The 13,095-nt window shown below is 34.9% G+C and overlaps 1 protein-coding gene and 1 long non-coding RNA gene across 2 annotated transcripts; both read right to left on the reverse strand.

Moving 5' to 3' along the window:
* Positions 1-10,115: 10,115 nt before the first annotated feature.
* On the reverse strand, positions 10,116-12,486 carry LOC132598537 (uncharacterized). Its single transcript, XR_009566596.1, has 2 exons — positions 12,011-12,486; positions 10,116-10,953 (listed from the first exon to the last, which is right to left on the reverse strand). It is a non-coding gene; the product is annotated as an uncharacterized LOC132598537 (long non-coding RNA).
* A 5-nt stretch (positions 12,487-12,491) lies between these two features.
* On the reverse strand, positions 12,492-12,839 carry LOC132644574 (uncharacterized). Its single transcript, XM_060361165.1, has one exon. The coding sequence runs from the start codon at positions 12,837-12,839 to the stop codon at positions 12,492-12,494; it is 348 nt and encodes a 115-aa protein (XP_060217148.1).
* Between the last annotated feature and the right edge of the window lie 256 nt (positions 12,840-13,095).

The raw sequence follows: 13,095 nt of genomic DNA on the forward strand, positions 1-13,095 counted from the left end.
ATAAAACTGGGAAAGAATTTTATATCTCAGTGATCTATGCTAAGTCAAGGTCCTCTGGAAGGGAGGACTTATGGAGGTACATGAGAATTTTTGCAACCACTTTAAACTCCCCATGGGCAGTATGTGGTGACTTTAATAGCATTCTCAATGGTGATGAAAAACTGGGAGGGCTTCCTCATAGACTGGAAAAGAGTATTTCTTTCATTGAATGCATAAATGATTGTGGTCTGTCTGATATGGGATATTCTGGAAGCAAATATACATGGTGCAATGAAAGAAAGGAGTAAGATATCATATGGAAGAGGTTGGACAGGTTCTTGGCCAATGAGGAATGGGAAGAATGTTTCTCCAAAACATCCATACTACATTTAGCTAGATATAGCTCTGATCACTGTCCCTTATTGATTAATATGATGACTGAGGAGGTAAATGCTATAAGATACTTTAAATTTCTAAATTTTTGGGCTGAACAAGAGGATTTTCTTAACATTGTGAAAGAGCAGTGGGAGGTTGGTATTACTGGGAATATTTTCTGGAAACTCCAACAGAAATTGAAAAGAACTAGCAAAGCCCTGGGTGAATGGTCTAGATCTAAAATAGGTGACATCTTTGAGCATGTCACAATCATGGAAAATCAAGTTAAATCCCTTGAAGAACAATACTCTTACACAATGAATCAATCTGACAGAATAGCTTTGAACAAAGCCAAAGCTAAGCTGATAAGACACCATAAAATGGTTGATTCGTTCTGGAGACAAAAGGCCAACCTTAAATGGCATCTTGAAGGAGATGAAAATACAAAATATTTTCACAATATTGTTAGAGGCAGGAGGAAATATCTTAAGATAGACAGAATCAAAATGGACAATGACTGGATCGATAATGAAGAGCAGATTGCTATTGCTGCAGTCCAATTCTATCAACAACTCCTCACTCAAGACCAATGCTACATTGACCTGCAGGTACTAGATAATATCCCTAATTTAATTAATTCTAATGATAATGATCTTTTATTGCAGGAAGTTACTCTAGAAGAGGTTAAAAATGCAGTATTTAACTCTGATCCCAACAGCTCACCAGGCCCTGATGGTTTTACTGGTTGTTTTTTTCAAAAAGCATGGGACATAGTAGGACCAGACTTACTTGAAATGGTTAAAGCTGTTTTTGCTGGTATTCCTATGCCTAAATACTTTACTTCTACTTGTTTGATTTTAGTTCCTAAAGTGGATTCCCCCCAATCTTTCTCTGAATTTAGGCCTATCAGCCTTAGTAACGTGTCTCAAAAAATTGTTTCCAAAGTTATCAATGAGAGACTTGCTAGAGTTATCCCCAAAATAATTTCTCAAAACCAATCTGGTTTTGTTAAAGGTAGATCAATAGGAGAGAATGTTCTATTAGCACAAGAGATTATTCATGATATCAAGAAGCCTAACAAAGGAGGGAATATTTCCATCAAACTAGATATGAATAAAGCTATGATAGGCTATCCTGGCAATTTCTTTGTGCTGTAATGAGGAAAATGGGGTTCTCTGAGAGTTAGATTCATATCATTTGGAACCTGATTTCTAACATGTGGTACTCAGTTAATATTAATGGAAGGAGAAATGGTTTTTTCAAATCCCAAATGGGAGGTTAAACAAGGTGATCCCATTTCTTCTTATCTGTTCATTATTGCTGCTGAAGCCTTATCTAGGAACTTGAACATAATGTACCAAGATCCTAGATTCATTGGTTTCTATATGATAAAAGATCAATCACTTATCCTATGCTGATAACCTTCTCATTTTCTGCTCAGGTAAGACTTACACCCTAAATCTTATTATGAAATGCTTGACTGAGTATGAATCCAACTCTGGACAGATGATTAACAGAAAAAAAAGTTGTTTCCTTACTGATGAATCTATGTCTTCTAAAAGGACCAATATTGTTGCTAGATGCCTTAAGGTTCAAAGAAAAGATTTTCCAATTACATATCTTGGCTGCCCCTTATTTGTAGGAAGAAAAAAAAATTCTTACTTTACTGACATTGCTTCTAAGATTATACAGAGAGTTAGCTCATGGAATAACACTATTCTATCCCCAGGTGGTAAGGTTATTCTTATTAAGCATGTTCTTTCTGCTATGCCCACTCACCTCTTATCTATCTATCTTCCCCCCAAAACTGTGCTGGAACAGATGGAAAAAGTTTTTGCTAATTTTTTGTGGGGTAACATTGATGGTAAGCAGAAGTACCACTGGGCTAAGTGGGAAACATTATGTCATCCTACTTTGGAAGGGGGTATAGGCATTAGACCACTACATGAGATCACTGATAATTTTGGAGCAAAGCTATGGTGGACCTTCAGGACCAAACAGTCCCTTTGGACTGATTTCCTTAAAGGAAAGTATTGTAGAAGGATACACCCTATGGCTAGAAAATTCAACTATAATCAATCACAAAACTGGAGGAGACTTATGAAAATCAGAGACAGAGTTGATCACCATATCCTATGGAAGGTCAATAAAGGAGATTCTAACTTTTGGTGGGACAACTGGACTGGAAAAGGTAAGCTATCTATCTATGGCAATGCATCAACTTCTATTAAAATTCATGTTTCATCTTTTATTGATGCAGGAAGGTGGAACACTATCAAACTGTTCCAGCATCTTCCTATAGAGATAGTTCAACATATTACAAGGATTAAGATCCATTCTCTTGAGCACCAAGATCAACCTATTTGGATGCCATCCTCAGATGGAAATTTCAGCTGCAGCTCAGCCTGGGAGTTTATCAGGACTCATCAGGCTCAATCCTTAGTGAGTAAAATGATTTGGCACAAATACGAACCATTCAAGGTATCCTTTTTCCTCTGGAGACTTTTGAAACACAAGATCCCAGTAGATAAAAGTATTTTGAAATTTGGGATTGCTATACCATCCAAATGTTCGTGTTGCCACTCTGATTTCAAACAAGAAGAAGCTGAACATCTTTTTATGAATAGTGATATTGGTACAAATGTTTGGAGACATTTCAATAACAGAATGGGGGTCCTTAATGGGGCCACTACCATTAGACAAATGATGCTTAGATGGTGGACTACTAAAGGAAAGACTCCTATTGTGAAAATGGTTTTACATATTATGCCTGTATTATAGTTTGGCAAATTTGGAAAGCTAGATGCAGCAGTAGGTTCGATAACAAGAGAATGACCACCATTAACATCATAAACAACACTCTACAACAGTTCATTATGATTGCCCACAAAAAATTCAAGCAAATTCCCCCTTTTCTGCAATGTAATCACATATGGGATCTCATTCAAAATGCCAGACCTGCTATGACCCTGATTACTGTTAAATGGTCTCCTCCTGCTTTGGAATTTGTTAAACTAAACACTGATGGAAGTTCTAAAGGGAATCCTGGGCCAAGTGGTGGTGGAGGAATCATTAGAAACTCACAAGGAAAAATGATAAAAGCTTTCAGTGCACATCTTGGTTTAGAAACCAATAACTTTGCTGAAACAGTGGCTTTGCAAATTGGGATTGACTGGTGCCTTGAATATGGTTGGAAAAAGGTTGAAATTGAGAGTGACTCCCAACTACTTATAGATTGGGTCTTGAATAAATATCCGCCCCCATGGAACCTATATGATGCTATTCAAGATATTAAGAGAAGACTGAACCTCCTGGACTTATTCAAAATTCAACACTGCTATAGAGAGGGTAATAAAGTTGCAGATATTCTGGCTAATCATGCCACACAGATTAGGGGTACATATTGGTTTGACAATCCTGAGCAACTTCCTGAAGGAGCTAGGGGAGAGCTTAATTTGGATAGGATGCAATATCCCTCTATCAGATTGAAAGAATCCAGAAACACTTTCTCCATTGATAGGAACTTGGATAGAAATTTTTCCTTTGATGTTCCTTGATATGTACATAATTTGTAGGGGAGATATATAACCCCTCTGCACATAATATTTTTGGGAGCTAAATTGAAATCCTACTTCTTGTACAAATGGAGCCTGTTCCATTTAGTAGGTTGAGGAGACTTATCTCCTCCTTTTTGTGTACTGAACTGTTTGATTTATGAATTCATCCAGTTAAGTTAAAAAAAAAAAAGGTCGCGCTATATTTTAACATGTCATGTAAAAAAAAAAAAACATTTTCGCTAGTTTTTGAAATTCGATATTAGGAAGTGTTTTCACACTATCGATCGACATCGAGTCATCCCAATCTTTAAGGAAGAGATCGATGATCCCAAAGCCCCCACGCCCCTCTCATAGTATTTGTCTAAATTTTATACAATGCTTTTAAGATAATGTTTTTTTACTTATATATCAAATACAAGAAAATAAGTAAGTTCGGTCCAGCAAAAGGTAGCAGCTTAAGATTCCCATGTCAAAAGAAAAAAAGTAAAAAAAAAAAAAACTTATTTTTCATGAAAAACATTTTCCTTCCTACTGAGCAGACCATATGTGTGCCATCAAGTTAGGACCATCCAGATACACATAACTGCATAAGTAAGGTACTGTGCTACGAGTTTTCCAGAACTCCTCATATTAATCAGCCTATCAACCAGTGTCGGCTTTAGGGTGAAGCTAATAAAGCAAAGGCCTCAGCCCCCCCAAGTTTTCAGGCCATTATAGGTTTATAAATTAGTTTTTTAAAAAAAATGAGTATTTTAAAGTAAAAAGTATAATTTTTTAATTCAAAAATAAAAGAAGATTTAAAATAGATTTGAACAATTCGAAGCATATGAAAAAATATAATTGGTGTTGTCCAGAAATCGGTTGGTAAAAACAACGATGTATACATTTGTTGTACGAGAAGTCGCACTGGTCATATTTCAACTAAGCTTATTTCATGAAATGTACGTGCTTGGGCTAGTTTTGTTGAATATACTTGAGACCTCTTTGTTAAAATTTGGCTTTAGCCCTCTAATTTTATCGAGCAGTCTTAGGAACAATATTAACCTGCTACATGATCTACTGATTGGTATTTAAGAACTCATCCGGTACATGCCTTTTGTTATCAACGAACGAAGGGGAGAGTATATGAGAATAACGAGGCCTTCCTCGGGCAATATTGATCCCTTGCCCCTAAGGCATACAACTATTCGGGGCCCGTTTGGCCATGAAAATTTTTCACTTATTTTGGGAAAATATTTTCACTTTATTTAAATAATAATATTTGGCTATGAAAAAACAACTTGAAGTTGTATTTAAAATTTGAAAAACACCAAAAACTTATTTCACTTTCAATACATTCAAATAATCAAATATTCTTTGTAAAAACTATAACCAAACACAACTCCATCTTCAACTTCACTTCAAAATATCAAATAAAGTGAAAAATATTTGTTTTTTTTGGCCAAACACCGACTAAGAAAATGACAAATTCACTCCAACAGAAACTTGGTACATGTCTTTTCTTATCAAAGAAGGGTAAAGTATATGAGAATATTGAGGCCTGCCTCAGGCAATACGGATCCCTAGCCCCTAAGGCATACAACTATTGTAACATTAAGAAAATGACAAATTCACTTGGAGAGAAACTTTGACAAGGGGGTTATAGAAAGGTTATACAGATAACCTTATTAATGGCCGACCTGCTGCCGCAAAGATTTTAAAAATTCGACCAAAGGGAATGGAAAAGAATTTCATGGATGCGCGGCGCACGAGACGCACATGCATGAGTTATTTTTATTGAATATACTTGAGATCTCTTGTTAAGAATTGATTTTCGGCCACCAATTTTATTGAGTCACCTTGCCGTTAACTATCTCCATTCAGTCTAACAATAAAATCTATTATGTTTGCTCATCCAGAATAACTTGAAAAATTAAAAGTGTCTAATAACTAGAGTAAATTTCAAACTGATGTTATGTTACTACACAAACAAGAGTTACATATTAAGTCTGTTTTCGAATCTAGTTTATTGTGACAAAAATTTATTTTGTCATCTAAATAAAAACGGACGTGTTCTCTATTTCTGTAGAACTTTCCAGAAACAAAATAGACCATGGTTAAAATCTTTACAAAATATTATTTAACTGTCACGATGAAAGCATTAAAACAACTTAGCGTGAATAAATTATTCACTGGCATGAATTCTAATGTGAGAGAGAGAGAGAGTTGTTCTTTCTCAAATTCTGATTGAGAGAGAATTTTTGCTAAAAGAACTGAAGAAGGAACAAAAAAAAAGTTGCAAAAATCATTTACAATTTTTTGAAGCAAACACCAAGTTTGCAAAATGCGTCAAAAAAAATTATTCCAACTTCAAGCATAATTGTCAACTTAACGAAATTGCTCGAAGTGGGGACATAGTTATCGCCTAGATGCAGATGGACATGTTCAAAAGATCAGACACAAAGCTTGGTTCACCTGAATATAAATAAACCTATATCAACCACATGTGATAAGATTAAGCCTGTTAACCGGTTTGAATCGGACCGGACCGGTAACCGGTTAACAAAGCGGCCGGTTTCCGGTTCAAAAATCGGAACCGGCCACCGTTCAGGTTTACCGGTTAAATAACCGAAACCGGACCGGTCCGGTTCAAAGTGGCAAAACCTCTTTTTTTTTTGTTTTTTGTATATTATATATATATTATAGTATTTATTAGTATATTGTAAGTATATTTACATATGTTATATTTATTTATAAGTAAGGTTTATATATTAACTGACTAACAGCAATACAGGCAGCATATACTTATATATTATAACTTAAGTTATTTATAGCTTAATTTTTTTCTAAGTTTATAAATTCGTATTTTATAAATTAAGTATATTTATTTATATTATAAGTATATTCTTAGTATAGTTTAGTTATTTTTTAAGTATATAACTTTCTAGTTTTTAATTTAAGTAGATATATATTATAAGTATATTCTTAGTATATTTTAGGTATATTCCTAACTTACTATAAGTAAAAATATGAACACAAGTAAATAGAAGAAAGCTCAATGAGCCATATATTTTATTCATTCTTGGATAACATTTATTTGCAAGATGTAGTTTTTTTTAACTTGTAAATAATACATGAGTTGCAAAGAAATAGTAAAATAATAAAATCACTAATTCTCAATCATTTGGTTAATTTTCCCATATCATATTCGGCCATGGAGATATCTTCAAAGTCTTCCATTTGGTCCGGTCCACTTGCTATCAAATCTTCAATCTCTTCCTCTTCGCCTTCCTCTGCTTCTAAGTTTTGATTGCGTCGCTCCGATCTAATCCAATCGCGAATGCACACTAGTACTTGCAAGCTAAAGCCGGATAATGAGTGTCTATGATCTCCAATTTGTTGTCTTCCTTGGCTAAATGCACTCCGAAGCCACGGTTGATACTTGAACCGTAAGGATATCTCGAGTCATTCTTGAGAGTATCAGATGACTTGCCTTGTATTTCTTCTACCATGCTAAGACGTCCAACTCATCTAGTTCTTTGATATCCACATTTGGCTGCATCAAATAAAAGTGATATTCATCAAAGTTTGCATTACAAGAAGGAGTTGGATGTGAATGTAAAACTTTTAAACCCGACAAGTCTTTTTTGCTACTTTGAGAAGTAGTAGGGCGTGAAGCAGCGAGTGTAGCATGTTCTTCCAAATTAGAATAATGAATAAAAACTTTTCTAAACTCGTCATCAATAGCGAGTTCGGCTTCAGCTAAAGATGGTTGAACTCCCTGTTCAATTTCTGTTCAATTTCTAAAAATGTATAAATTTGACCAACCAATGTTTTAGTATAAGACACTTTTAAAAAATGATTTAAAAGAGAACCCAATATAAATAAAGTTGGGATGGGAAAAAAATACTTCTTAAATTTTGTTGTCATATCAAAAATAGCTGCTTGATAACCGGGTTTATATTTATACTCTTGTAAAACTCTAGCTATTTCCGCTAAGTAGGCTAAAATTCTGATTACCGTGGGATGGAATTGTTTAGAAAAAGCAAGAGTTGCATTATAAAAACTTTCTAAGAGTTCAACACATTCCTTAACATCTTCCCAATCCGTAAAATTTAACCAATCATCACTATTAATATTATATTTGTTGTGAACTTGTTGTATGGGAATTCTATACTCATATGGTTGTTGTAGCATAATGTAAGTGGAGTTCCACCTAATCTCAATTTCTACTTGAATTTTCCTAAGTCTAAGGTTATTTTCCACACAAGCATTCTTAAAATCTCTAATTCTTCCCCTATTAGCATTACAAAAAAGAAACGCAACCGCATCTCTAACTTTTTGAATAGAATCGTCAAAACGCACAAGACCATCTTTAACAATTAAGTTTAAAATGTGACAACTACATCTTACATGAAAAATATTTCTTAACGGAGGGTTTAGTTCTCTTTTTAAAAGACCAATCGCCTTTGTATTATTAGAAGCATTATCTAAAGCAATACAAAGTGTTTTTCTATAAATGTTAAAAAATCTCATAATAGTAGACATTGAATCCACTAAAAACTTTCCATCGTGACCACCTTTTCGTTCATCATATAAAAAAGCTATAATTCTTTTTTTGCATAACTCAATTGTCATCAACCCAATGACATGTAATAGCAAAAAAATCTAACTTGTTTAGACTAAGTCCCAAATCAGCGGTAAGAGAAACATTACAATTTAAAGAATTAAATACATGGCGCAAATAAAATCTATATTTTTTATACAAATCTATAACATCCGCTCTACAAGTACTTCTAGGAATACCCTTAAATAACGGATTATAACAACGTTGAATGTAAGTAACAAACCCCAAACCCGAAGGAAAGAAAAATGGTAAACAATCATAAGCTACCATTTTAGCTATTTTTACACGCTCTTTTTTCTTGTCATACTTAAAATTTTTACCGATTCGTGGGTCTATCGTCATTTGAACCCCCCACATTTGAACCCGCTTGCTCTCCCCAAACATCCATATGTTTCTTTCTCATATGACCATTTAGTGTACCCGTTCCACCATCCTTACTAGTTTCTTGCTTAAAAGTAAATACTTGTCCACATAGGGTACATTTAGCTGTTTGGCTTTCCCTATCCTTAGTCATAAATTTCCAAATTTTAGTGGTTGGCTTACGAGTTCTAGGCGGTTTGTCTTGTGTATGTGATTGTGCAGGACATATATCTCCTATGGGATTTTCGGGGGGTTGTGTTTTATCATCATCATCATCAATTTCATTAAAAGTGTCGGTATAATGTTGTTTCATTGCCTCATGACCTAAAAGTGGATTATTTCCACCAATATCAATACCTAAATTAGGTGTTTCTTCCACAAATGTTTCCTCATTAGGCTCACGCCTAACAATACCACTACTACCGGCACCACGTCTAAATCTCTTCGCCATTATTAAATAGAATTAATTTAAATCACACTCAAATAAATCACAAGAAAATGAATTGCAACAAATTAAATTGCGTAAATTAAATTGCGAAAAATAATGATAGAGTTGGAACGAAGGTACCAAATTGCCGGACTAATTTTCAACAAAATGAAGGCGGCTAGAATTGCAAATCCACCAAAGCTACTTCGGATTGTTGCAAAATCACGAACTCCACCAACAATATTATAATTGTAAAATTAATAATTGAAACTATAATAAGACTAAAATGGTGTGGAATAAAATGGAAATGGAGAGAGATTTATATAGGGATGGGTTAAAGTGTTAAAAAAAAAGTTTGGGGGGCAAAAAATGAGTTGGGGACCGTTTGGCAACGGTCATTTTTGCAAATGGACCGTTGCCCAACGGTCCATTGGGCTGCCAACAGCTACAATTTAAAAAAAAAAAAAAAAAAAATCCACCGGTTTAACCGGTCCGGTTCCGGTTCCAAAAAAATTAAAACCGGACCGGTATATAATAAACGGTTAACGGTTTAACCGGTTCCGGTTTTACCGGTCCGGTTACCAGTTTGAACCAGTAAAACCGAACCGGTTGACGGGTTTAGATAAGATTGAAGAAGCATAATTAATTCTATTGCATTATGGACAAAGCTAACTTAATTCCTACACTTGTCCAAGAATATTTTTAAGGATATGCTGTACTCTATATACTTGGTGAACTGCTTTCTACTGTGAGAAAATGACCACTAGAAATCTACACTCAAGAACAGTAAAAGCTATCAAAACGTGTTACAGAACACAACCATTCTATTTTATTTTCCTACATCTTGCTCTTCGATCTTCTTCTATAATTTCAGGAATCAATGTAAGGAAGTAAGTGAACGCTACAGGAACAGAAATTTAACTGACAACATAAGATAATTGATTGAAAATTTAGAAGAAACAAATGAAAAGAAGTCCTGAAATTGCATCCCGAGCATCCTGATTTTGACATTTAAGGTATCTTTCTTAACAAAGTGCTATTCGATATTCCTTTATGCTTGCACAATCAAATATGCTAGAGCATCTTATTCTTTCTGCTTTAACATCGGTACCAGGACAATTGGGAAGATAGGATGAAAGACTGAATGCAACTTCTCCAACCCCAAATAACACATAGGGAAGAAGAGAGACTGAAAGCATACTTCTCTTGAAGAAAATGCGATGATTCAACAGCACCGCATCTTACTAGGAATGTCTTTTCTCAAACTTCAAACACCTTGGAATGGGATGTCTCTTTAATATAACTCAATGACAATCTGTCACAATGGCTTCATTACGAAGGGTCCTAAGAATGATCTGCAGCTTCTCCGAATACTCAAAAACAACATTGTTCCTCGAATAACATTACAAGGGTCACAACAGCTTCATCAAAAGGGTCCTAGAATTCCTGCCCTTAAGAAACTAAGAACCTTAGAAGCCAAAAGAAAGACCTGCATACTGGTGCTTTCAAACTTCGTCACGACTCATGAGTAGCCACCCTTCAACTAGATGCTAACACGAGCTTACTGCTATTCTTTAAAATATTGATAGCTGAAATGCACAATCCTTTATTATGAATAGCATAGACAAAAATTGACTCAATCGACATCCCTGTTACAGTTGTTTCCCGTGAGTCCATTAACAGGCTCGCCATAGATATTGTCAAATGGTAAGTTGAAACCAGACTTAAGGTATTCCAGAACAATCAGTGACAAAATTGAGGAGTGACAAGATAACATGGACATTTTAATACCAGAATATTTACTGGCAAACATGTGACAGAAAATAAAAAGACCTCCACAAAGATTAAATTGGCGAAAACATTATATAAATCCCATGGAGACAGAATTAAGGAAATTTGACTGAAATGTCAAAATATTATACATCACTACCAATTCCTTCCAGTTAATAACCCACCTGCAACAAATCGGTGTGTCTTCTCCTTTGTCATCTCGATTTTATTTGCTGTATTTCATAGTACATAATAAGGCAAAGATCATCCTTACAGGCATACCTACGTTTATCTTCTAAGCATTCTTATTTCCGTTATCTCCTACCCATGCCCTCGCCAAAGTTTGAAGTCGCCATCAATTATGTTATCCATCAATTTTAGAATACTGAATATGGGATTGCCTAAAGTTCTTAATATACCATCACAATACAGTTTTTGTTTTAAACATATTAAACACGGTATCTCAAATAAGGTCGCAAAGGTCAGTTCAGTAATCAATCATACTTCAAATTTATACTCGATACCAAAACACATTGAGGAAGGAATGTACAAAGTGTTTCGGACATTTAAGGTCCATCTGTTTTGCCATAAGGCCATGGTGCTCTAATATTGGCTTCACCGTGATACTATTTATATCCATCAATGTGTTTTATCAAGTTCAAGAAAGTTCAGTCATTGACATCTTATCAGTACAGACACAAACAAAAGAAGACATAACAGAACAGGAAACTAGCAGAATTTCTCAAAGGAAAGCTTAACATCAAACTCAATCACATAATTGATTGATATGCAATATTTCCACCTTCATATACAATGTGAACTGTGGCCAGTAGTCTTTACAAATTATGGCTATAAGAATAGAATGATGAACACAATTGAAGTAAGGTGATCAATGCAAAATCTGATTTATTTGCATAAAGAATTGTTTCATTATACCTCGGACTCGAGTTGCCATCTACCACAGAACAATTAGATGGATAGTTCCTCGGGCTTCTCCTCATCATTTTTCAAATTTACATTCAATACGCCCCATTTTCTGAAAAATGTTCTCCTCCACTTAGGGAAATTCCCCCAAAGTAAAAAATCTTATCCACAAACGTAACTTTCCTTCGGATTTCAATTCCAAATTTCTAATAGCTATCCTCTCAATCAGATAGAAATGATTTTCAACTCCACAAAATGAGAATCATACACCAGAAACAATAAACACAAACTTAAAACTACAGAATTATTTCATCCCCTCGGAGTTCAAATACAGTGCTAAATCAGGCAAACCAAACCAAGAACTACTAGACCATGATAATAATTCTTGCTTCATTGCACAAACTATTGGCATTTTGAAGCCTCAGATTTCTATCACCCAAACTGTAAATTGTATCATCCAGTGATTTCATTTACCATCTTGATTAGAGGAGGGCTAAGACTCTACATCCAAATGGGGATTGCATTCTTTAGAATAAAAATCATTCTTTTCAATAAAAACTCTTAACATATCATTAGTAAAATTGGGGCTATTAGGATCACTCGTTTGTGACTCACCACCTGAATCAGAAGTAATCGGTCTCTTCAAACACAAATAACACCCTCCTCCTCTTCTCTCCAAATTACCAGAAACCCCTTTTCTTTTCTTCCTAAAAAACTTTTCTTTAACCTTCCTAAACCGAAAACAAGACACCCTTTTCTCCTTATTCTTCCCAAAATCCTTACTTTGATCATCTTCCTCTTTAGAATCATCAATCTTCTGATTCTTGGTGGAAGCAGACATAAAATCAAGAAATTACAGGGGATTGGACCACAAGGATAAATGTAGGGGGACCTCTAGTGTATTTGGATATGACGCAAAGCATCTGGTATGTACAGTGGGTGCAGATAGTAGATGACGAAGAGTGAGTACAGGTGAAAGAGAAAAAAAGTGTGTGAGAATTTGATTTGAATTTGATTGAATTGATTTCTGATACAAAATACAGGAGGGAGAGAAAAGAGAGGACTCGGGAGTTTTGCAGGATATGGTTATTGACGAC

The sequence above is a fragment of the Lycium barbarum genome, chromosome 6 (assembly GCF_019175385.1).
Source record: "Lycium barbarum isolate Lr01 chromosome 6, ASM1917538v2, whole genome shotgun sequence".
Taxonomy (NCBI): domain Eukaryota; kingdom Viridiplantae; phylum Streptophyta; class Magnoliopsida; order Solanales; family Solanaceae; genus Lycium; species Lycium barbarum.